The sequence below is a fragment of the Lissotriton helveticus genome, chromosome 12 (genome assembly GCF_964261635.1).
Source record: "Lissotriton helveticus chromosome 12, aLisHel1.1, whole genome shotgun sequence".
In the NCBI taxonomy this organism is placed as follows: domain Eukaryota; kingdom Metazoa; phylum Chordata; class Amphibia; order Caudata; family Salamandridae; genus Lissotriton; species Lissotriton helveticus.
The window spans coordinates 93948135-93975054 of NC_136073.1; the positions used below are offsets into that span (position 1 = coordinate 93948135).

The 26920-nt window shown below is 40.4% G+C and overlaps 1 protein-coding gene across 1 annotated transcript; it reads left to right on the top strand.

Annotated features, from left to right (window-relative positions):
- The first annotated feature begins 461 nt into the window (after positions 1 to 461).
- LOC144797923 (extracellular calcium-sensing receptor-like) lies at positions 462 to 26861 on the top strand. The gene is made up of 5 exons (XM_078668725.1): positions 462 to 746; positions 5170 to 5988; positions 11166 to 11393; positions 16924 to 17047; positions 25957 to 26861. The coding sequence occupies exons 1-5, from the start codon at positions 462 to 464 to the stop codon at positions 26859 to 26861; spliced, it is 2361 nt and encodes a 786-aa protein (XP_078524851.1).
- Positions 26862 to 26920: the final 59 nt, after the last annotated feature.

The window sequence follows — 26920 nt, forward strand, 5'->3', positions numbered from 1 at the left end:
TCAGTAGCAGCCCCCACCTATCCCCCCCAGCGCCTTGAGACCCTCACGGGTATGTAGTGTGCTTAACAAATGACTGATTGATTGATTGATTAAATGAGAGGTCAAAACTTGTAATTATACAATGCAGCATTTTGATAGAATGTTGTGGATCATGTGTAACGTGAAATTTCCCAAATGATTAAAATTACAACAATGTGATTCAAATTTTGCCCATTGCTACATATTACACAGGGTACTGGTAATGTATTTTTTTATATCACATATTTGTTGGCCCTTGTTTTAGAAACAGATTTGTTTTTTGCATACACTAAGTAAAATAGTGGACTATTCTTATTTCTCTGATAACCTGAAGTGTTGTATTAGGAAAGCCACATTTTATTTTGCCAAAAACACATTCTACTTGTAGGAGTGATCGAACTGTAAAGCTGCTCTTTGTAAGTTGCAGTTAAAAATGATCATTCATGGGGCATGGCCAAGGCGTGCATGGAGTTGTCCATGAGTTAGCTCAGCTCTGTTGCCCGTACCCTGTGAAGAAGGTTATCCTAAGACCCCCTGACCGGGAACAGGTTGGTTTTGGGCCTGAAGCAAAGACGGGGGCCGGGCAGATTGCAGACCCAATATTGCCGTGGGCCAGAAAGCGACCACAGAGCCAATCATCAGAGAAGAACGTGCATGCCCAAGATGGCAGTACGGCCATACACTTTAACTTAAAGAGGCTGCCGTGGAAGTACTTGACCGGCCCTGAGGTAATTTCTTGCTGCCTTTAAACACAGAAATGGTGCAGCCCACTCACCCGCAAAGGGCAGACCTTAGGAGGGGTGGGAAGAGCCGCCTGTTTGACAGGAGCAGAGAGGTCCGAAATCAATGAGAGGCAGTAACGCCCTCTCGCGGAAGGAGGATCCGTCTCATGTCACGAGCTGCAGCCTGCATACACCACTAAGCTGTGAGTCCCAGGGGAATCTTTTGTTTTGAGAGTTCCGCGTATGAAGAGGTGATGCGTGACCGGCAAGAGGAGTCTCACGACAACAAGTAAAACATCGGACCTACTCATAAGGATGAGGAGTCAGAGAACCCCCACTTTGGAGTACAGTACGTAGGGGTGGCTGCAGACTGCATACATATTGGATGGATCCTAGGTATAGTATCCTAGCAATAGGAGGCAAAAAAGGCTGGTGCCTAGTAAAGTCAAACTGGTTCTGATTGAGCAGATCGGTTCAGAGGTGGGCAAGTGTCCCCCCCAATTGCAGTGCCTAACACCAGGTAGAACTGACCAACATTGACAGACAGGATCAACATTGAAGAACCTAAATCAGGACGAGGTCAAGGTGGGAGTAAGCATACCCGGGGCACCATGCACCATGCTCCTTGTTAATGGATGTGGCCAAATTGGACTACATAGCAAAAGCAAAACCGCTCTACAAAGTAGGAGAGTCCAAGGAGCACATCATGTTCGAGTGATTCAAGAGCCCGATGGATGTCTAGCGGTAGGCTTTGAGGCTATTGCAGAGACGATGGCAGCATACTTGAGGGATTTCTTTCGAAGTCAGGCACAATCAACTGAGGAGGATATGCATGGACTACCCCATCCATAGCTAGGTCATAAAGTGTCACCAGAGCTTGAAGGTGACTTGACTGTGGAGGAGGTGCAGTGAATATTGACCCAGCTGCAATGGAGGTAGCTCCCCTTAGGTGAAGGTGGAGTGAAGGTCTCATTTAGAGATGTTGGGTCTGCCTGAGTGGGCTTGTGTGACCAATCGGTCAATGGCAACCGGAAAGGGCATTCAAGAGGACCTGGAGCCTGAAAGGGTGGCCCAGGGGCCTTCCAGAAAGAGAAGAGGCAGGGGGAATGGGAACCCAGCCCAAAGTTCCCACGGTCCAGGAGGAGGTAAACCATGAAGGGGTGCCCTGGAGCCTACAGGGGAACAAGAGGCCAAACTGGGGGACCTGCCTGAGCTGACCCATTGGCAGCAAGAAGGAGGCCCCTCCAGGGAAGAATTCTCTTATTTGGTTTGCGACAGGTGGCTGCAAACCAGGCAGCATGTGATCAGTCTGGATCACATTGGATTTACTGGGAGAATGGTCTCCTGTATAGCGAGCCTAAGGTTGCTAAGGCTGGGTGTGCTGGTGGTACCCCTCCTTTCCTTTGCTTATCTTTTTCTTTGAGGACGAAAGTGTGCTGCTAATTTAGAAAATGTGTATTTGTTTATATTTTCTGTGCTGTATAGTTTAACTTGACAATGTCCTCCTGTTTTTAATTTTATTGTATACTGTGTTGTGCTGGTGTAAAAAATTGTTTTATATTTTATGTTTTCAGTATAAATGTTTTCATACTGAAATTTTAATAAATTTGTCTTTTTAATAAAAAACTGTGAACGTTACAAACTAGTCTGTGATCAGTGATCCCAATATTATTTGGAATATATACTGCTAGTGAGGGTTATACAATTGTCTGATATTAACTTGTCCAGGGATCGCCCTCTGACTTTACATTGTCCCTAGTACCCTGTTCCCTGGAACTTGTGGGGTCTTCTCTCAATTTATTGACTTAGCTACAAGTCCACCACTCCTTACCTTACTTTATTCTTGCTCCTAGGTTGGTATATCTAAAAAGGGGGTGTTACACTGGGAAACCTAACTAAACTCCTGCGCATTACAGTTAGGTTTCCCAGTGTAACACCCCCTTTTTAGATATACCAACCTAGGAGCAAGAATAACGTATTTAAGCCCACTAGCAAGGTATTTTTAAATCACTTTCAACACACTCCACCACACTTTGCGCCACACATAGTCTTCCACCAAAAGTGCTACTACGTAATTTCGCAGGTCGCAGCATGCCCCAGTTCGTAGAGACTGGGATGGCCCCATTGATGAAGCATGTTGCCATGGGGAAACCCTGGTAAGTGAGGGGACTCAAGAAAGACATTATTCTTTCTTTAAGGTTCATTCTGATCACACTGATTAGGAGCCACTCCCTTTGACTAGGCCTCAAAACCCGGGACCTCTGGTTTTCTTTGTGTGCAAAGTGTGAAAACAACAGTAAGTTCTTATGTGAAAGTTGCAATTTGGCAGAAGCAAAATAAACATGTGTAGTAAGGGGTGCAAAGCAGCGGACAGTCAGCAACGTGCTCATGCTAACATAAGGAAGACGACAAAGCCCATCTGGACCACTTGACAAAGTCTGTGATATTCATGCAATACACACAGTGAAGTTCACTCCATTCCATGAAAGATTCCTGGTTTTCTTTACAGTGCTGTGATGCTATATGAATCTCGACAATGGCACAATTACCATGCAACGTGGTGCAAAGCAGCAAATCGTTCTTACGGAAATATACACCTTCTCTATCTTTGTTAGGGCCTCTGTCTGCCTTTAGTCTTTAGAGTCATCTATACAGCTCTCTCCATTTCAGTTTTATGCATCACAAACTCTGTGTTGTGAAATTTACTACACAGGCATTAGTCTTCACATGAGCAAACTGTGACTGTTTCAGGACCATGTGGGGAAGTGGATCAGCAAACTCAAGGATGTGAACTGACCAAACAGCATAAGGCACTTGTTTCCAAGATAGGCGACCGAAATATTGCCTGATGGATCAATTATGTCAAATTAATCTATTTTTGCCCATTCATTTTAGCTTGGTTTGGTACATCACAGACTCTTGACATAACTGCAGGAAACTGTAAGCTCCCTCAATCTTTGATTCCTTGTAGAAAACAATGTGCTTCAAATGTTTAGGTCGCCAGCTTACTTCCAGCTGTCACATTCAAAGCAGTTTTCACTAGTTTCTAAAACGCCTTGACAGTACAGACTTACAACACAGGGTCATATTTTTCCATTAGTGTCTACTAAACATACATTGCATGTTTAAACATCTTAAGGAGTTTAGTACATTAAGGTCTATATTACTTTACTTTCATGCAATGCAAAGCAGCAATGTAAGTGGCTGCACTGCGTTGCATGAAAGGAAAAGAACAGAAATGTGCCACGTCTATTAAGATATGGCACAATCCTGCTCTCTCCTTGCACTGCACACTGTGCTGTGCCTAGCGTCATCACAGTCACCCTTGCACCATGGTGCAAGGTTGCCTGCCTTAAGGGAAGGATTTTTTAAGTGCAGGAATAGATACCAGACGTTGCCGGCACAGGTAAGAGCGCTGGGGCGGGCGGGGGAAGGGTGGAAGTTGACAGGTGGTGGGGTAGGTAAAGTTAAATAACAAATGTTATAAAACCACTTAGCTTGCGCTTGTCGCATGGCTGACTCCTAAAGCCAGGCCCAACTTTCCCCTGCACATCAGAGCCTCAGCACGGTTCTTGATTTCTGAAAGAAACTGAAACCCTGGCTCTTCACCTAGCCCCAACCCTAGATTCACTTAAAAAATTCTGCTTGAGTTCCAGGACACCCTCCTGGGTCAGTTCTGTGCTGTACGAATACATATATAACATAACATACAAAAACTTAGAGTCATATTTGCCATCAGATTCAGAATGAAGAGGAACTGTACACCAAAAATATGTAGCTTTGGCTTCTTCTTTAAGTAATTGCCCTGTTTCTGAATTTTATAGGAGAGATTTAATTTAGCTTTTTAGAGCCAGGTGCTGATTGAAGCTTTCAAACTAGAAGTCTGGAAAAATAGGCTTTACCTCCACTCCATGTCATAAACTGAAAGCTTGATCTGGAACTTAGGAACACATTATGTTATAATGAGAACTGAACGTCATTGCTAAAAGAATGATCACAAGTTGAAGAGTACTTTTCTATGGTGCTATTTTTAATTTATGTGGAACATCTGTTGATTGTTGGGATTTCAAATGTTGTGTTTTGGCTTAATGCTTGAGATCCTGGGAGAACTTTCTCAAAATCCTACTAATAACAGCAGGTAATATTTGTCAACTAAGCATCAAACATTATAGCAATTTTTGGTAAATACCTGTGATACTGGCAGCCTATGATATGAAGTATGAACTAAAATCCCCTCTATAATACTTTTTTTAAATATATCTAACTTAGAGAAAGCACAGGGGATATCTACTGCCATTCAAAATGACCATATCAAACCCCTTTAAATCTCAATCAAAAACGGCCCATCAAGCATACACAGCAAGATAAATCGCTGGAACAAATTTGTGACAAAAATCTATCATATATTGGTTCTTCTTTTTCTTACCAGGTTAGCTATTTTTCATCAAGTCCAGTCCTGAGTGACAGGTCACAGTTCCCTTCCTTTTTTCGGACCATCCCGAATGATGAATTTCAATCACGTGGGTTGGCTGAGTTGGTGATGTACTTTGGTTGGTCCTGGGTTGGCCTCCTGGCTGAAGACAGTGACTATGGACAGCATGGCATTCAAATCATGAAAGAGCAGCTTATCCAAGCCGGAGTGTGCATTGCTTTCTCTGAGAACATTCTTACCGGTCAATTGAACAAGAATGCAATTGAACTTGCCCAGTTAATCAAAATGACATCTGCCAATGCTATAGCCATCTTTTCTCTTGATGAGTACCTGCTCCCAGTGCTGGATGAGCTAATCTGGCTAAACGTGACCGGGAAAATATGGATTGCGAGCGAAGCTTGGTCAACATCAACCATTCTCTCCATGGACAAGTACTCAGTGATCCTCAAAGGCACCATTGGGTTTGCCATCCATAGCGGAGAGATGCCGGGTTTTAAGGAGTACCTACAAGGTGGCAGTCTCTCAAGGTCTTCAGATGATTTATTGTTGAGAACGTTTGGAGAAGAAGCTTTTAGATGCACTTGGCAGGACTTCAATCCCTTTGACAACAAATCTAATTCTTGCACAGGGCTCAAGCAAAGAGATGGACTTAACAATGTCTCCCATGAAATGCCCGACTGGAGAGTTAGCTATAATGTTTACACTGCAGTTTATGCCATTGCATGGGCCTTGCGGGATCTCTTTTTATGCAGGCCACAGAGAGGTCCATTTCACTACGGGTCCTGTGGAAACATCATGGATTTCCAACCATGGCAGGTGAGCACTGAAGAATATGTACCCCTGTTTTTAGGATAAACCACACATTAAAAAACATGCACTCATTTCTAATTTTGTTTTGTATGATGGAAATCTGAGGATGCCTTAGAAAGCATTATAGGGCCGAACTATAGCAGTTCTATCCAACATAATTCTATATGCTCTGGCATGTTTCTGAAAAAATCACTCTTCCTTACCCTATAATGACCGAATAGACACATATGACACGTATGAAATGTAATAATCAAAGGTCAAATAATGGTGCCTTAAATTATGGCCAATATTTAATGAAAACTTAACAAACCACTACATTTGATTTGCACCGTCCAAATAGCATCCTTGTTTAGGCTTAGTTTCTGTTTTCAAAAATACATTGTGCTTGCTCCCTCTTGAGACGTGGCAAGTCTAATGTAGCTTTTGCACATTCTGGGCCTCAATTACAGAGTTTTGGCGCAGGGCAGCACCACATTGACTCTTGCTGCACTGCCCTGCATCAAAAGAAAAGGGCAGGAATGTGCGGTATCTATGAGATATGACATTCCTGTCCTTTTCTCTTGCACTGACACCAAGGTGCAAGGTATCTGTCTTGAGTGGTGATTGTTTTTTCAGGAAGGGGTATCTTTCTGCCCAAAAATTATCACGGGGGCTTCCTCTTTCCGTGTGTGCTGCAGAATGTCCCTGGGTATGCGTTAGAATCTAACGTATTCCTAGGTTTATCATTCCTCGTAAATATGGGAATGCTTCAGATGCCATTGGTGTTGCATTGGAACATCCACAGCAAGGCCCATGGAACACTTCTTTTGTGCAGTGTTCTGCGTGGAAGTGGCACATATTTACAAGGCCATGCAAAGTGGTTTGCATGGCCTTGTAAATATGCTGTGACACTCTGTACCACCAGAGCATCAAAACAGAGATGCTATGGCGGTGCAAAAGTGCCACTAGGGGTCTCATAAACGAGGCCCACTCTTTGGAAACTACACAGGTATCTACGAAAGTACTAAGGGACCGATTACAAGTTTGGTGGTCTGGCGGCAGGACCACTCCACCACTTCACTGCCAAACCTGCATGAGAGACAACCCTCCAAATAATTATTTTTTTTGTCATTGGTAAGCGAATCCTTTGCCATTCCCACAGCGGTGCCTATAAAATAGGCACCTCAATGGGAACATCAAAAGACGTTCCAAGGAACTTCTGTGCATGCACACAGGTGTGCACCTGGTGTGCTCCCTGTGTGCATCCACAAGGAAGGAGGCATTCATCTCTGCTACTGCTTACATGGAGGAAAGACCTCCATAAAATCAGTGGCAGAGATAAAAGTCGCAATATGCTTTGCGGGACTACGACATTCCTGCCAAGCATATAGATGACTCTTGACCAGGGAACAGCGGTTTCCTCCCGCAGTCAGTGGTCCCAGGCCGGCACAACCACTAGGGTCATAATGAGGCTGCCGCACCACAAGTCTGGCGGTCCTCGGACTGCTAGACTCGTAATTAGATCATAAGTGTGGTAAAAGGCATTTAGCCCTGCTCTGTGGTTTTATAAGTGAAAGTGAATATAACTCTTATCAGTTGAGGCAGACCCCACACAATCTTTTCCATCCATGTCCTGCAGTAGGCAGGGATGCTTGATGTTGCCCATGAAACTTGGGTCATTGCAGTTCATAATGATTTTAATAATATTCTTCAAAAACATTCTAAAACTGAAACTAGTAAACACATAAACTGGACAGTGGACCAACTTGCCTGCAATAAGCACAACTTCAGAAGATAGACCAATGTTTAACTAAGCACAAAACAATTCTGTGTGCCAACTCCAAAAATGCCCTCTGTCCAAGGACACCACCCTTGCCAGCAGGGTCAATCTTATGTATCTCTTATATTGAAGTTGCACCAGCTTCCAGATATATACAATCTGATCATTTCATATTGAGTCCATATTGAAGAGAGGAATGTAATTCTTTCTTAAATGCTTTTATTTTTCTTTATAATTAAGCCACAGCTGACGCGTTTCCTTCTGTGAACAGAACTTCTTCAGGGCGTTCTTAACTCTCTTGAAGTAAATATAGAATATGGCGCCAGGCGGTAATAATTTCCTCTTTGGGATGGATATTAATATTGTGCTTTTGAATCTTAAGATAATCGTGAAATCCTCAAACAACAATTCACATCCTTCAGGTGTGGTGTAATGATATGATAATCAATGCAATGCACACCATACCGTATTGGCGGGGCCTATACACCCAAAATCAATCTCTCGGCGTCTCAATTCCTGCCCCTTAGTTTGAACCACCGGCGGGAATCGAGACGGCGAGAGATTGATTTTGGGCGTATAGGCCCCGTCGATACAGTATGGTGTGCATTGGGTCCGATATAAGAAACGGACTGGAGATTTTTAATTGATTATCATATCATTACACCACACCTGAAGGATTTGAATTGTATATATCTGGAAAGTGGTGCAACTTCAATATAAGAGACGCATAAAACTGAAACTATATGAAGGTGAACATTTTTAGTCCTCTAAGTACAATTTTCAAACATTCAGAACTCCTTAGAGAGCTTTAGGAATTTCTCCGAAATAGGAGGCAACAAACGAAATCATGCTAAAACAGAGACAATGATTTTCAATACTACTCAGACATACAAATTATGCACCATTGATTAAAAAGGGTATATCTCTCTTCCGGGGCTGAAAGGCTATGTCAATAATCAACAGGGCTTCTTTAATAAACATGTCAATATAACAGCTATTTGTCTATCTTTTCCCACTCCCTGCATTCTCTAGGCTTACTTAATTGAATGAATACATTCCCTATTTATTCCTAGAAGTTTGCAGTTCACAATATTTCCTTATTCAAGCAATATGCAGGGTTAGTGCTGCAGATTTTAAAACTGCAGTATGTTGAATTTAAAAATATGCCATTTTGCCTCCATTATGATGTATGGTTAAAGAGTACCAATCCCCTATTTCATATTATGATAATGGTTTGTTATCAGATATAATTAAAGAAGTATGCCAAATATTTAAGAAGGACTAAAAACACAATAAACAAATGATACAAGCTCCTATAATCTCTTTTTTAAGGCAATAACCATTTTCTAAAAAAAGTTATATTTCTTGTAATTACAGTGTGCCCAGGTTAGAGGGTGTTATTATTCTCCAGGCGCCATTAACATAAATTGAAGCTAGCAGATGCCAAAGAATAGGGATAGTTAATTTGAGAGATTTAATTTCAGGCTCACAGTAGAAATCCTAGAGCTCCATTCGAAATTTAAATATGAAGCAATGGTAATGGTTTGTTTTTCTTACATTCAAATTAATCCATCAATTAGTTAAATTGGGATCTACACCAATAGTAGTGCTTTTAGTGTTATTTTCTAAATTGGTTATAGTGCAAAAAGACAAGCATATGGATTAGGGGAATGATTTTACCATGTTGTAGAGCGCACCAAGATAATTTAACATGTAAAGAAATAGTAAGAAATTGCCAAATGATGCAGATAATACATTAAATTAAGGAATTAAGAAAACTGTAAATGAATTGAATTTCTCTACTACAAAAACGAAATATTTTAGGAGAATGCAATTTTCCACAAAGTGGGTCCTTTATTGTACCCATGGATAAAACAGAATTTAGGATTGAGCAAAATATTTTAGCCGCCTAAAAAATAATACACGAAATTAGCTTTATTTGGTGTGGTCTTGTCCAGCATTGTGTAATTCTTGGAGGGGAGTTTCAGCTGTAGCAGGAGCAGGTTAGATCTACACATTTCTGCAAATTTTAATATTTCCTTGTTGGACTATTTGAGTTATATCGCAGAAGTGGTGGCAGATTGGGATGGCAAACTAATATTTATCTTGAGGTTTGTTGCTAGACCTATATTTAAAAATCATAGAAACTTACAATATTTGCCTAGTTTTGTGGTTGAATAAATTATCTTCTTTATGTTATGTTAAGGTATGTTGATTTGTAGACTGTGCTAATCACTAGCGAGTACATCCATGTTCTTTTGCAGGAGAAAGTATGTTTATTCCTTTTGGTTACTCAAAGAGCCTGATCTTCACCTTCTTGTGGAACGCAATGAGTGAGGAAGAGGCTCTGATGTGTTGTTGGAAGTTGTTATATGTTTCGGGTGCTCTGTAGGAGAATGTAGGGTGTGTTTATGAGTAAGAGTGAGGCTGAGTGAGGTGTCTGGCAGGCGAAAGTGTATGCAGCTGTTCAGGTATTATTATTATTATTACTATGCGTTCTTATATAGCGCTCGATTACCCGTAGGCTTCTCGGCGCTTGCCTTGGGAACCCGTCCTGGCTTTTCCCTGTGAGATACCCATACTGGGCATCCCCAAGGTGAAAGCCAGGCATCCCGCCGCGGGGGGGCCGTAGTGGAGATTAAGCAGGCTAATGCCCAGAGCTGCAGAGTGTGAACCCGTGATTCGAGAAGGCACCGAAACGAGAATTATCGAGTCCGTGGATAATTGGGCTCAGGACCCTGCCGCGTCGGGAATTGAACCCTGGTCCCGGGTCTGACCTCTGCTTCAGGGTCTGCCTCCTCTAACCAGTGAGCCACACTGCTGGCACAGCTTTGTACAAGGCTTCCTGTGTGTGTATTAGGAGTTTAAACCGACTGCATGTGTGAATGGGGAGTGAATGGAGCTCTCAGAAAGACATGTGCGTGCAGTTTGGGAGGATGAGGATGAGTCTTGCCCATCATTCTGGATGGTTGCAGTATGTGTGTGAGCTGCTTGGAGATCCTAGTGTAGAGTGTGTTGCTGTAGTGTGGGTCATTGGGTGCCAATTTTGTGGAGTCTTTTGATGGGTGTGTTGTTGGAAAAAAATATCTTTACTCTTCCAAGATAGGTGCCATTGGAAATAAGATAAATTATAGGGAAACTTTAATTGATCAAATATCTTTCCATGAAGAGAATATTTGGATTTTTTCTTAATATTTGGTTTATTGATGAAGACCTTTCAGTGTCTAAATATTCATTCTGATAATGGTTGTAATATTTATAATTGTCATCTACTTTGTACACTCCCTCCTCATAAAAAAACTTGATTTGCTAAATAATAAATAGGGTGTAGTAATTTAAAGCGTTTAAAAACCTGATCTAGCCCGATCCAAGTACTGAAAGTGAAAGTGCAAATGAAAAAAGAAAATGATTTTCTTTCTGACAGCTCCTCCACTACCTTAAAAATATAAAGATTGATGGTGAAGATGGCTCAACTCATTTCTTTGACAGAAATGGTAATCCTCTGGCTCAGTATGATGTTGTTAACTGGCAGCTAGGCTCTGATGGCACTCTCAAGCATGTGAATGTGGGCAGCTTTGATTCACGGGCTCCTTCTGGAAAGAACCTTCTTCTTAATGCCAGTACTATCGTGTGGCCGCTAGGCAGCGCACAGGTAAGATACCTCTTGTAGTTAAGCATCTGTCGTGGACAACATCTCTACGTAACCTACTGATTTCTGATATTGATCATGGTTTTGCCAAATCAAACATTTATCTTTCTAAGGTCAATAAAAAGAGTATCTTTAAGTACCTTAAAATTTGATAATAGCAATTTCTGTTACTTACAGTGTAACATCTGAGGTAAACCATGTTATGTAACATGTAAATTATTACTTTCAGTTAGAAAGGCTTCATTGGAATAAACGGCACATATGTTTTAGCTAAGATCAAAAGAAGGCGTGTCCTATTGTTCATACTTTTCATTTCCATCTGTCCTTTGCGTCTTTTCTCCCCCTTCCATTTCCCCTTCATTCCTCCCATCTTCCTGCATTATCTCTGTCCCTTTCTGTGTCTCTGTGCCTTTTATATTTTTCTATCTACACTTCATAGATCTTCCCCTCTCCTTGTCTCAAGGACTGTTTCTTCTTTCACTTCTCCAGTTATCAAAATAGTCTCATGTGTGCAAGAAACAGAGCGTGTCATTGAATGTGGAGTGAAATTACAGTGATTGATTTTTACTTTCCAGTGCTTTATGTTGATGCTATATATATATATATGTATTATGCGGCTGCGAGGTATCAGAACTGATTTAAAAAATATTTTCTAGAAGTAGAAACAGTCGTGGAAAATCCTGAGAATTAAGGTTGAAGTAAAGTTACCTATGATCACAGAAGTTTGTCAAGTAGTGAACTGGAAAGAGAGTTTACGTTTTCATCTACTCGAGCTAATTGTACGCAGGTGAATGCCTTGCTGATTCTGCATAAACACAAGCATTATCATTATCTATCCTCCACAGGAACACTGCCTCATGCCCATCAGGAGTTCAACACAGGGCTGTCTTTAGCACTGGTGGAGCCATGTGTGACAATGTTTGTTGGTGCCCCCCAATGACTACCACTGCCACAGACTCCTTCACTGTCATAATTTAACAGGGACCCTCAAGTCTCCATAACCAGTCTCTCAGATTCATTTAATTTTTATAGCGCCACTCATACCAGTGTGAGGTGTCAGTGCACTTTACATCATACGCACATTTAACAGAGACAATCACACGTGTAAATTAGTGTATAGGAAATATTACATAAGACAGAGGATTACATGATGTAGGAATCACTTGTCCATACTAGTAGGCAGTATAGTTTAAGAGTCCTTGGTCTGGACAAGCACAAATTCAGAATTTAAAACATAACACTAATTGTTAGGGGTTCTCTTTGATAATATTTCTTCCAAATGAACCCTTCTTGCAAGATTAGGATAAGGAAAGACCGAGCAAAAAACATGTAGGTCTAATATACACCTTGCAGTTTGATGCAGCTCTTTGATGACGGTTAATACCTCATTTATCTATATTAGGATTTTAACTAATAAACTGCAAGTAACAAAAAGTCCTCGCTGACAAAAAAAGTAACCCATTGCATGCACTTTGTGATCTGCATGGCACATGTTCTTAGCAGCAGGCATATTAACCTTCTGACCTACCTTATGAGGAGTCAAACGTTCACTAGACAAAACTCCGTCTCTCTCCAGGAAGAACATTAATCACTGGAGTTATCTTGACATTTTTATGGATGTCTGAAAATTGGTGGAAGCAAGGAACGGGGCAGCAGGTGGTTTTCAAGCCATAATATATTTGCAAACAGGGCGCCCCCACCCCAAGTCAATGCCCGACATGGTGGCACAAATTGCACCGCCTTAGAGCTGGCCCTGGTGCAACACTTTAAAATGTGTTTACCCAATGCAGCTTCTTCCTGCATGTGTCAGCTCAGTGTGGCACAACAGATCTGGCCAGGGAAAAAACTGCCGTCATCCCCATGCAGAAATATCCCTTCACATCAAGGCTATTTGTTGTTTTCAGAAAGTCCTCACGTTGTGTGTTTATTTCTGAAAATGAAAACAAAACAAAATGCAGAGCAGGCCACTATGACATGGTGGCCCCTGTGGCGTTCATTTCTGAACCAGGCCATTGTGGCTTACTATAATGGCCTGATTATGACTTTAAGGTTAAACTCTCACCCACTACAAAGTCCCTATTATACCCAAGAAAGACTACTCACAACACAAAAAGAGCAGCAAGAACATTGGGCCAAGCACTTCAAAGAAGTCTTAAACAGAGCAGTACAAACAATCAAAGTGGAAGCAGAGACAGATTTGGATGTGAATACAACCCCATTACAGAAAGAAGGAATTGTCACTGCCATCTGATCTTTCAAGAGTGGGAAAGCCCCTGGCCAAGACAACCTGAATGCAAAAATGTTCAAGGTTACAGAAACAAGGGAGACCCATGGGTACATAGGAACCTGGGGTACATAATAGGTTTAGGAGATGAGTCTCCCTATGTGATGAAGAAATATTCTTGGATAACAAAAAGAATAAGTTAGCATTTAAAACATTGTATTATTCAAAATGACAGAAAAACATTCATTGAAATCCATAATAGTGGGTAGTGAGGCCAGCATGATGTGAATGTGTGCTCAGACAAGCAAGAGTGATAAACGCGACTTAAAAATGTATTGTTTTTGTTACAATCTCAATAATAGCAATACAGCTCACCCAATTTATAATATTCATATTGTTAGAAATTGGCCTTCTGGTTGCAGAGGTATGTACCCTGTCCAAGCTTCAACCACAATCATAGTCAGGATAAGTAAGATGCACACTAAAATGTAAACTGTGCTCACCCTCTGGTAGCTTGCCACGGATCAGGCAGGTTTAACTTGAGAGGCAGTGTGTGAAGTATTTGTGTAACACAATACACTGTAACACAATGAAATGATTTTTACAAATAAAACAAGACCAAAGTGAGAATGATCCATTGAGTAGAAGTTGAGATATTCATTTTTAGATATTAAATGTAAAAATAGTGCTTAGAATCAGTAAGCGCTTATGGGAGTTATCTGGTAATGCTGGACCGGGGCAAAGTCAAGAGTCTGGCTCTGATGCTGCTTGGCCTGGATAGAGGAGCCATGCAAGCCCACTGAATGCTGTACCTTGATCCTGGTTGCAATAGCGAGATGCGGGTACACCCGAGCGTTGTGTTGGTGTTGATCGCCAAATCACGGTGATTCGTCAATTTTCTTCAGACAGTGGTGGTGATGCACCGGTTATGAAGATGATGGGCTGAGAGGTGTTGGATCATAGATGATGCTCTAGGTTTCTCCACACAGTCAAGGGAATGAATCGATCTTCCCACACTGCACACTGGTTCTGATGACCTGATTCTTTAAAGTAATGTGCTGTTTCTGACTGTGATGCTTAAATTCTGCTCCTGCAACAGAGTCAATGTGCCGGTTCTGCTAAACACAGACTGGAGATGCAGCAATTTTACTGGAACAAGCACCTGGTTCCATTTCCAATGGACCAAGCACAAGAGCAGGTCGTGAGACTTTGATATCCCTGAGACTCATGAACAGGAGGCAAGCCAACAAGTCCTCGGAGATCACTCCAAATTAAAGGAAGAGTCCAGCTAGCCCTCTCTGCAGGCAGGAGGGCAGCACAGAAAAAAGCAGTTCTTCCAGGGCAATAATCCTGCATCATGACAGTCCTTGTAGCAGCACAGCAGTTCTACTCAGAGAGGCTCTTTACTTGTACAGAAGTGTCTCATACGGTGGGGTCAGGGACCCAGTACGTATACCCAGTTGTGCCTTTGAAGTGGGGATGACTTCAATGAAGGGTCTTTCTCAAGGTGGCATTTCTAAAATATTAATGTTAAATCCAACTTTACCAAGAAAGAGGTTTTATCATTCCCATTCCCAATATACAAAATATGACATAGCTACTCCTTTGCAATCAGGAATTACAGCTTAAAAGTGTAATAAGGAATTCCCAATTATAACCAATGATAGGGGAAGGCCTCACAGTAGTGATAAATAAATGTCGGTGTTTTTCACTACCAGGACTTGCAAAACTTAAAAGAACATGTTTGACCTTTTACTTATACAGCACTCTGTGCTATGGGCTACCTACGGCCTACCTTAGGGGTGACTGGTGTTAAAAAAGGGGAGTTTAAGGCTCGGCAAAGGGCTTTAATTACTAAGTCGAAGTTGCAGCCAAACTGCAAACACATGTTTTGTAGTGGGAGGCCTGAGTCTGGTTTAAACAACACTTGTGTGGTTGGTACAATCAGTGCTGCAGGCCCACTAGTAGTTTTTAATTTACCGGCCCTAGGCACGCGTAGTGCAATCTACTAGGGATTTACAGAAACATTAAATATCCCAATGGTGGAAAGACCAAATGTACCCATGGATAGGAGAGAAGCACATGCACTTTCGCACTGGACAGCATGGGTAAATGGCTCAGTGTCCCAAGGCCAAAAAAAGGAATCAGCAAAAAGAGGAGGTAAACAGGCAAAACCTTTGGTGGTAAACCACCCTAAGCCTGACAGGTCTATCACATATATACAGAAAAGGGATCTGCATGCAATATCAACAATGTTTCAATCCTTTACACATGTTAGGATTATCATCATATTAATTGAACATAGGAATCCGAAATGCTGCTTAATATAAAAATAAACATTCATAAAAGACAAACAGAAAAATGAAGACAACAAAAATAAACAATAATAATAATAATAAGTTACAAACAAGTTAAAATCAAAAATCAAGTCCCTAGGAACATATTATCAAGTGTACATATAATAAATTGTATCTACGAAAGAATAAGCAAAACCTATTCAGGTACTAGGAGCTTACCAAAGTGGCATGGTGCAGGATAATGTCACAGTGCCAATCTCATGGATTTAGTGGCATCTGTTTGTAAAAATAAAAATGTGTATAAAAGAATGGCAATGATGGCAACAGGACAAGGAGGGAGCACAAAGAATAATCTGTGTCATATAGTCGCTTAGAAGCCGGTAATGAAAAAAGCCAGGTCTTAAGTAGTCCACTGGGCAATCTGTAAAAAACACAAAAAAGGAAATGAGGATCAAGTCATTGGTGGACAATGCATAATAGTTAAAGATGGCAACATTGAAGAAACAAAATGGTTAACAATAGCTAGTTTATCCGGGGAATCAAGGAGGGTGACGCTCAAACAATCACTATGAATTCCCAACACCGCTTTGGCAAAGGATGCTGGGCAAGCAGGGGCGATCATGAAAAATCCAAAATTTCTTCTACAGAGAAGAAGTGTGCATGCTCCAGGCATGTAGGTGGTTATAAAAGTAGGGCTGTGCTTGCAGAGTCATGAGGTAGTCAAACTAAAGAGATGGCTTAAGGGATGGTGTCATGGAATGGGAAAACAACAACGGACATAGAGGAAAGACTCAAGAAATTTCAGATTTATGTAATGTAAAATTCTGGAATTATGTGAATTTCATCTACATAAATACAATTTTGTCCAAGTCAGCTAATTAGTTATGGAGAACACATTCCAACGCACAGATGGACTGGATTTTGGGCAAGTTATTTTGGTTAATTTTGTAAAGAATATTGAATTACTTCTGATTAAGTTTATGATCTTTGCTCTCATTTTCTTGACCTTCAGGTTCCTCTTTCAGTGTGCAGTCCAAGCTGTCCTCCTGGATTTAGAAAAGTTACTAGAAAAGGGCAACCAGCCTGCTGTTTCCAGTGTATTCTCTGTCCTCCTGGGGAGATTTCAAACCAAACTGGTATGTGCATCAGAAGGTTAGAGGTTGGTCAGTTTCTTTCATCCAAAAGGTTGATTTTATTTATTGTTCATCTTTGAGTATGCCAAGACCAGTGCTAAACCAACAACTGGCCAGTTTGCAGGACACTAATTCCTTTTGAAAGGCAAAGAGACCATTACTGTCACTGAATTTGCCTTGAATGATGTTAGACCCTTTCTCTAGATCTTCGTGCAGCAACACATTGGGGGACAGTGTTCATTGTGGGTAACAGTAGTTTAGGCTTCAAAACTACTGCATTACTCTCTGCCAAGTTCCCTGCTTCTGTATATCCTCTATGCAGGTCTTGGCTGGATCTATTTCCATTTATCAGAGTAGCTCCTTGTCACAGTTCAAGTGTGCGCTCCTTGAAGCAGGGGCAGAGGTTTCATCATTCGTCTCTAGTCCCAGACCTAGCCCTAGACTTCGAGGCAGCAGCATCTGCTACTCCTGTACCTTATCCTCTGTTCCGGTGCTGAAGGACTTCCTTCTGACCTCTAAAACTTGTCCATGATACCGGTTCTAGAATACTAATATGTAAGATACTGGGGGCCTTGAGTGGAACCCAATGACATACCTTTTTACATTTGGATTTCCTGTCCTCAGACAACAAAAGCAGGGCACACATTTACAGTAATGTTTCCAGACTTCTTACATTGGGGGAGGTAGGAGTAATCATTAGAGGCTGGTAATTAGATTGGAGGTAATATAATATAGAATCAAACTGAGCTTGAGTCTGTTTTAGACGAATCAGTGGTCTGATTTCATCAGATGGCCAACCTGTTTTTCAACATTGTCCCATTATCGGGGAGATTTCTGTGATCAATGGTGTGGCAGCCCTGTGTCAGTCACTGTGACATTACTAAACAGACCTCCAGGAGCAACTGTTCCAAGGATAAGAAAGTTATTTTAACTTTAAATGAAACCAAATGAACCTCATCTTGTGCATCTTGGAATATGCCTTCAACTGGAAGATCATTCACACGCATATAAGACATACCACATCTAGTCTCACAACACATTCATGGGAAAGTGAATGAATTCACTCATGGGGGAGTGGACTGAATAGTTTAAAAAGTACACTGCTCATATCTGAGTAACTTTTATTCACCAAACATTAAGACTGTCCATATATTTCTGAGGGGCGAGTAGCCACTTTTTTTCTAACTCCAACCGACCATGTCCTGGGTTCTACTGCTGTACAGCAAAATCACCATTGGGATCCACAATGTTGGACTACTGTGTGACAAGCACAGGAAATCCATGACATTCATAAAAAGAGCAAGATGACGCAGTTATTTTCACATGCAAATAACGAGAGAACATTATTGCACCTGGGAATGCACTGAAAATGAGAACAGACAGATATTTAGATTGAGATGTGACTGGTCCTCTTGTGAAGAGAATAACAATGAATAAAATTATAAAACTTATAGCAAAATTAGAAATGTTGATATTTGGTTACAGGCTTAAAACTTTGGGTCATATTACCAAGGGCCTTATCGCCGCTTCAGCGGGAATTTTTCCCACTAAAGCGGCGATAATTTAATCGCCCTATTACCTAGCTGTTGCTAACACCAGTTAGCGACAGCTAGTAGGAGATAGCGAGCTTCTGGGGTCCCACTTTGCATGTCAGCGATATATATCGCTAATGACATGCAAAGTGGGTGTGCCAAGATGTTAGCGACTGGAAACAGTCGCTAACATCGCTAACTCCTATTACCAACTTTTGGAAATAATCGCGCTAAGCGCGACTATCTCCAAAAGCTAACGCCTGCCCAGAGCAGTTCTTAGCCATGTTATCCAATGGTAGGTGGATAACATGGCTAAGAGCATTTGCTCGGTAATGCATGAATATCGCTGACTTTTCAGCGATATTCATGCATTTCGGCCAATTTTTATCACTTAGGAGATAAACCTTGATAATAGCAAGGCTCCTAAGCGATAAAAATAGGCGCAGCACGGCGATATAAATGTAGCCGCTAACCAAGCTTAGCGATATTTTTCGCTTAAGCTTGGTAATATGCCCCAATATTCTAAGAGATTGTGATCAATCTGTGAACAAATCTGAAATCAGAATTTCTCATACAATACATAACATTAATACAGGGTCCTATTCCTAAGACATAATGTTGATTACTAGCGCAGTAGGTCATATATATATTCAGTTCTGTTAATATTTTATTGATATGGAGATGAGTAATGCTAATATCTTCTTACAGAGTGTAAGCTTTCAATGAGCTTTATTGCACTGGTGATCAGTTTCCTTGGTGTGTGATGGCTTTTTAAAATTCCTTATCTTCGCTCCAGTAGCAATGCAAGGGTATCATTTAATCATCTGTGGATTTATTTATACATTTCTAAGTATGTATTTATCCTTACCCTAAGTCAAAAGAACAATTTAGGGTATGAAGTATTTGATTTCCTTGTCATCTGAAGGGTATGAAATAAGGCAGACCTTTTGGTAAAACATGGATATGCCCCAGCATGCTGATACGTTTGTTGCTTTTTACTATCTATGCCTCTGTCAGTATTTTAACTTCCCCATGGTCAAGTCAGTGTCTGAAGAAAGTTGAAAATCCATTACTAGCTCTATTGACATATATGAATGTTTCAAATGAGCTAAATAATGAAGACTATTTTCAGGATCAAACATCCCTACAGTCAAAGAATAGATAGCTATGCTCTGGAGACAAGAATTATGTCCAGGAGTAATAAAAAATGTATATATAGTACACTTTTAATCGAACATATGTATGTGTGGATGATTAACCCCACTGGGGTACTCCTCAATGGGTGTTAAAAACATGAAAATAACAGGCATTAGACATTAAATGACCATCAGTTGTATCCACAATGGGGGTTACTTATTTATATCAAGGAGAACACTACTGCATCCAGAAGTCATATTCAATTCAAATTTGTATTCTTGATGTATCTTTGTAACTTTTATGATTAATATTCTATTAATCGGATAAAGTAAAATTGAAGTCATAAACACAAATTTACAGAGTGTGCAACAGTAGGGAAAACATTGGATAGCATAGGAGTAAAAATTACTATTCCCACTCCAGACAGTGCAACAGTAGGGAAAGTGTTGGATAAATTAAATATTAATACCAATTACAAATTAATTAAAAGTAATTAACAATTTAATATAATATAATAATTAATCAAGTAAAAATACAAATAACAATTAATTATTAAAAATGATTACCTAGTAATACATATTAATTACCAATTAACAATTAAGTAATTAACAATTAAAAAATAATTCAAAATTACAACAAAAAAACAATAAATAAATTAAAATATTTAATTATTACAATTAAATTACTTCCCACCCTAGTCCCCTATAAACACACAATCCGCAACAGAAAATAAATTAATAAAAGTAACATAATTATCAATTAATCAATTAATTAAAATTAATTACCAATTATATTTTAATTAATTAACAATTAACAATTAATTAACAATTAATTCAAAATAAATACCAATAAATAAATTAAAACATTTAATTAATTATAATTAAATTACTTCCCACCCTATTCCCCTATAAACCCACAACCCGCTACAGAAAATAAATTAATAAAATTAACACAATTATCAATTAATCAATTCATTAAAATATATTACCAATTATATTTTAATTAATTACCAATTAACAATTAATTAACAATTAATTCAAAATAAATACCAATGAATAAATTAACATATTTAATTAATTATAATTCAATTACTTCCCACCCTATTCTCCTATAAACCCACAACCCGCTACAGAATTATATTTCACAAAAATTAAATACCATAAAATTAATTAATTGAAAATTATTATTATTATAAAATAAATATACACTTTTCACACATATACTAACATAAAAAATCACTTTAAAAAAATGTGATATTATTATAAATTTGATATTACCTTACTTACCTCAAATTTGATATTTTTGTTGTCTATATTCTGTCCATTCTATATTTTTGATGTCTATATTCTGTCCATTCGATATTTTTTCCATTCTTTATTTTGAATTTCGATATTACTGCTCTTCTATTCGATATTTTTGTAGTCTATATTCTGTCCATTCGATATTGTGTCCATTCTATATTTTTAATTCGATATTAATGCAAATCGATATTAAAAACTCAATATTTTGAGTGTATACCGCCCCTTGCACCCCCATGGTAACTGCACCTGCTCCATAATTATTTTTGCTTGTCTTGCCTTTAAGAGCTCCATTTTAATCACAATTAAGTTAGTTATTTTATTTACAGCTTATAGACTGTTGTCCCCCACCTTGGAGTGGTAAATAAAAAATGTGGACAATATTTTGGCTGGGCCAAGTTGCATGCACAGTCATGTATGGTGCTGGATGCGAGAAATACATAATATTGAAAGGTGGCTCCCTAGCACCATTAAGAGCACATATGAATACATGCATGCACGTCATTATATACTTTTTCTTTCTTTTTTAAGCCAATGCCACACAACATCAGCAAAAAGCATTAATTTTTGACAATGCTAAACAAACAAAATTGCCATAAAAGCATTATCAAAGCTAATAGGTAAGCATCAATAGCCAGAAGATGAAACCTACTGGCTTTGCCACTGAATATCAATTAGAGGGCAGTGTGGTATGAGCCTTGAGAAGGAAAAATGTAGCCACCAAATGCTAATTAGTCATCATTTTTGGCTTTCTCAGGGACATAAAGCCTTCTGAATTAAGGCGATAGAATGCTTCTATCAAGAGTGCCTATGACCACCTTTAGAGTATTTCCCTAAACTAAGCACCTCTGTCAACCTTTTTGCCATTCACTTAATTTGTCTATTGAATCCCTGTTTGGGGCCCTATACTGATGCGAATCTTTTGAATCATGGGATAATTCTACCTCATGTTGGTGGACTAACATTGCATATATGTATATTTTTTAATTAGAGGTTATGAAAAAGCAGTCCCTCTAAAGTATGTCTAAAATAGGACTTGTCAATTTAGTTGGATTTTTCTAGTTCCAGTCGAAAAGATCGATGGAAACATTTACCAGGTATTACTGTTATATTTTTACATCCTTCTTTAGACTTACATGAGTCTCTGTTACAAAACTATCACACCAAAGGTTCTGTAATCTATTATTTGTCATAATCGGTTAATTGATGTTTACTTTTTAAATCAGAACCTTGCTTTGGTCTTCCTGTTTTGAATTATAGTTACATTGCGAGTGTTGTAGTACTTTATTCGATAAAAATGTTATCATAAAAGTAGGTACATTTTCAATCATAAAACAGACCATAAAATTTGTATGTCCACATTACAGTCATAAATAAGATAAAAGGACTTATATACAATAAAAAAGGAAAACCCAAAGGGCCTAAAGTGCTACGGCAATATAATCATGTACACCTAATCTGATTGAAATACAGCTGTCTAGCTCATTTTATTCTTTAACAGCTTTGTACGTATCTGCCAGGCCTTTCCCAGATACTTTGCAACCCCACATACGATAGTCAGAGATGTTGTATCTGTTGTGAGGATGCGTAGGGCCATCCTGTGTTGTCTGACTCCCAACTCTTTACATACTGGTTTCAGCCATCTTCTTCTGGCCCCCCTATGAGCTTTACAGGAAAACAAAAAGTGCGGTAAAGACTCGCTAGGGCATTAACAACCTGGACAGGTAGCTTGAAGGGACCGTGGCTTTTTCCAACTCTCAGTAAATTAATTTAGTGGGAGTGTCCCGTACCTCAATTTTTAAAAGAGCGATCTATCTCTTGGGATTTGAATAAAATCTAAAAAAGCTTCGAGCTTCCTAACAGGTTTATGCTCAAGAAATTGATCAGTTGGAGTCCCCCACTTAGAGCCATGTAAATCCTCTGCCTGCACCCACTCCCAGTAGATTTTCTTAACAATTTGTTTGGATGGGGGGGATTAGGACATCCAGGATTCACCCATCCCCAGGTTTATGACCAACTGTCTCAATTTGCTCAGCCGCACGATCTTCTTTGAGCTGTTCAAATTGATGAGTTCATCAAGCACTGCTGCAAAGTTTGCCAATTCGGGTGTCCTTCTCAGGCGCACCCAAAACAATAATGGGTGAAGGCAAACTATGTCTTTAATTGAGCGTTTGCCCATGTCGTGGAAAAGGGGCTAAAAGGGGGTTGAAAGTGGGAGGGAAACTAGTTCTCTCAACTTGTTCTCGGCTCTGACCAAGTCTGTGGTATTCTCCAACCCCCAAAATTCTGAGCCGTAAACTGCAGAGGCCAGTGCCTTCCCTTCATATACCGCAAGAGCCGGGGCTATTGGTCTACTAATAGAGGCCCGCTGGTCTCTTAAAATTGCTCCCGACACTCTTTTGTGGTTAAGAAGCATTTTGGCCACGTGGGAGTCCCATTTCATTCTGTTGTTGACCCTGACTCCCAAGTAGTCGAATGCCTCCCCCACCTCTAACGGAGACCCATTATGGGTAATATTAATCCTCCTTGATTTTTTGGACCGTGACAATACCATTAATTTTGTTTTGGAGGTATTGATGGTTAAACCACGTTCTTCACAAAACGAACTAAACCTGTCCAGCAGTTTCTGGAGACCAGAGGGGGTTTTGGACATCAGGAGAGTGTCATCTGCGAAGAGCAGGGTAGGTGTTTTCTCCCCCGCCAGGGCTGGGGCGTCGGCTGGGTCCTCTCTCAAAAGGTCTACCACCCCATTAACAAAGAGAGAGAACAAAGTCGGGGCCATCACACAGCCCTGGCGGACCCCCCTATTCACAGGTACCCTCCCTGTCAGCTGTCCCTGACTCCCCCATCTGATTTTAGCGTAATTACCCTCATGAAGTCTCTTAATAAACTCAAGGAGATATCGTGGAAAGCCCATATCCTGTAGCACCTGCCAAAGCTTGACGCGGGGCTCCAGGTCGAAGGCAGTTTTCAAATCTATAAAGGCGAGATATAGACTGCCTTTCGTGATGGACACAGATTTCCAGTATACCCTGAAGAATCTGAAGACCTGGTCCATCGTGCCCGCCTTCTGCCTGAATCCCGCCTGAAAATGCGTCAAAATATTCCCTTCGTCCAACCAGGACCCTATTCTAGAGACAATGACCCTGCCCGCTACCTTCTGGACCACATCGATTAAAATAATCGGCCTGTAGTTGGCAGGGTCCTCTCTGGCGCCTTTCTTGTAAATAGTTACAACTTCAGCTCCCTTCCAAGACTCAGGGACAGATTGGCCCTGTGCAATCAGATTCATTAGAAGGGCAATGAAGTTGGCCCACAGCATAGGGTCGTGTAGGAGTAAATCCCCCGACAAGCTATCCGGACCTGAGGCATTGCCCGGGGCTATGTTCTTAATAGCCAGTTGTACCTCTTGGATTGTGAAGGGTTCTGCTGGTGCAGAATTCTCTAAGCTTAGTTATATTTGGGCACCTTGCGTTTGCTCAGATTCTACCTTGCCGCCGTACAATTTAAAAAAATGGGAAAACTATTGCTGCTCAGTTATGTGATTTGGGGTGGGCTCTGCTCCCCTTCTATTAGGTTTATTTATCAATTCCCAAAATAAGGTTGAATCCTTTGAATGGGCCGCGATTTTGAGCTCCTGCCAATGTTGTTCCTCCCAGTCCCACTTTGGTGTTATTATACTCCTTTCTAGCCAGCTGCAGGATCTTCATTACGGTGGGCTATGGTTATGGCCTTTCTCTTTTTCCTACACAAAGCTGTGTACCATAGATTACCAGATTTAACTATTATTCTTTTGTACCCTCTGGACTCGCTAGCAATAAAAAAAGAACCCAACTTCGCTATTATGCTCCTGTAGAATTCGCTCAATTGGAAACCCTGCTTGTTACCCTGGGCGGTGATGAGCGATGAGAGTTCTATGCTCTTTAGTTCTAGTAGCTCACTAATACTAGTTAGCACGTCCTCCTGACATGCAACCTTATACATTTTAATCTGCGATTGGAGTTAGATGGAACTACCTCTTTTGTTGTAAATAATGGGGCATTAGATGCTTTTCCGATACTTCCCCATCTAATTTTCATGCATAGAGGATTGTGATCACTATCCTGCGATTGTTTAACCTCCATGTCCACTAGGTTCCCCCATAGGCGGGTGTCAAGCAGTATATAATCAATAATCGATGGGCCACTAAGTCTGTTAAAGGTCATAGCCCCATTTGGGTCAGAGATTGTCCTGCCATTCAGTGCTCGTAGGTTATATTCTAATGTTAGGGCGTTTATTTGAATCACCCTCGGTGACCATTTCCTAGTTGGCGCCAAACTCAGTGCAGGGATGGACTGTCTCACATCATCTTCATTAATTCCCAAGAAGTCTTCCTCACTTAAGGGTTTGTATGTACAATTTAAAATACTGTTATATTTTTACATCCTTCTTTAGACTTACATGAGTCTCTGTTATGAAACTTTCACACCAAAGGTTCTGTAATCTATAATTTGTCATAATCGGTTTATCGATGTTTACTTTTTGAATCAGAACCTTGCTTTGGTCTTCCTGTTCTGAAATATAGTTACATTGCATTGTGCTCCTTTAGTTTACTTATTGCATCCCTGAATCTCCTACACAAATACACTGTAAGTTTGGGCTGTGCAATTTATAGTATGGGAAGTGGTATTGTAGAAGGAGTTTGAACGAGTCGCATTCCCATATATATTCTGGCCGTGAATTCCTCCCAGACTTCCTTCAGGAACATGCATTTGCGTGTAAAATATTTAGAAATGTTCTTGATTTTACTGTTAACACATAATTTCTGACATTGGAGTTCAGAATGTGTTATGCACAGATCCACCGTACATTTCAGAGGTGTGTGAATTACTAAAGTGTCCATGTTTGTTGTCATAAATTATATGTGTTCAAATTTGAAATATGTTTTATGTTGTCTCCTGTCTAGATTCCATTGACTGCTTGAAGTGCCCTGTGTGGAGTTGGCCTAGTACCTGGAAAGATCAGTGCATTCCAAAGACAATAGACTTTCTCACATATGACGAGCCCTTAGGGGGTGCCTTGACAGCTCTTAATGTTTTCTTCTCTTTGATAACAATGGTCATACTAAGTCTCTTCATTCATTCCAGAGAGACTCCCATTGTCAAAGCAAACAATCGTTCCCTGAGCTACCTTCTGCTACTGTCCCTCACTGTGTGCTTTCTATCCTCATTGGCTTTCATTGGTTATCCCACTGCCAAGAAGTGCCTCTTGCGTCAAGTGGCCTTTGGCATCACTTTTGCTCTTTGTATCTCCTGCATTTTGGCCAAAACCATCATGGTGGTCATTGCTTTCAATGCCACCAAACCCAACAGTGAACTAAGACGATGGGCTGGGCCTGAGCTCTCTTATAGTATCATCATCATCTGTACACTCATCCAGGTACTTCTATGTGCCTTTTGGTTGGCTTTCATACCTCCTTTTCCAGAATATATATTTCCCACTCAGCCTGGATACATAATAGTTGAATGTAATGAGGGGTCTCACATTGCTTTCTGGTGCATGCTGGGATATCTTTGGCTGCTGGCCTCCATCAGTTTCATTGTTGCCTTCCTAGCCAGAAAACTGCCTGACACCTTTAATGAAGCTAAGTTAATCACCTTCAGCATGCTTGCATTCCTCAGTGTTTGGCTCTCATTTGTTCCAGCCTACCTCAGTACTAAGGGCAAGTACATGGTAGCCATGGAAATCTTCTCTATCTTATGCTCTAGTTGTGCCCTAGTCTCTTGTATATTTTTCCCAAAGTGCTACACCATCCTTTTTCAACCACAGAAAAATTCCAGAAGGCATCTCCTGGACATGGGAAGAGGATAGTAGGACCGTTGTCCTCTCACAAATGGTTTACTCTTTGATGAGTGGTAACAAACAGTCCA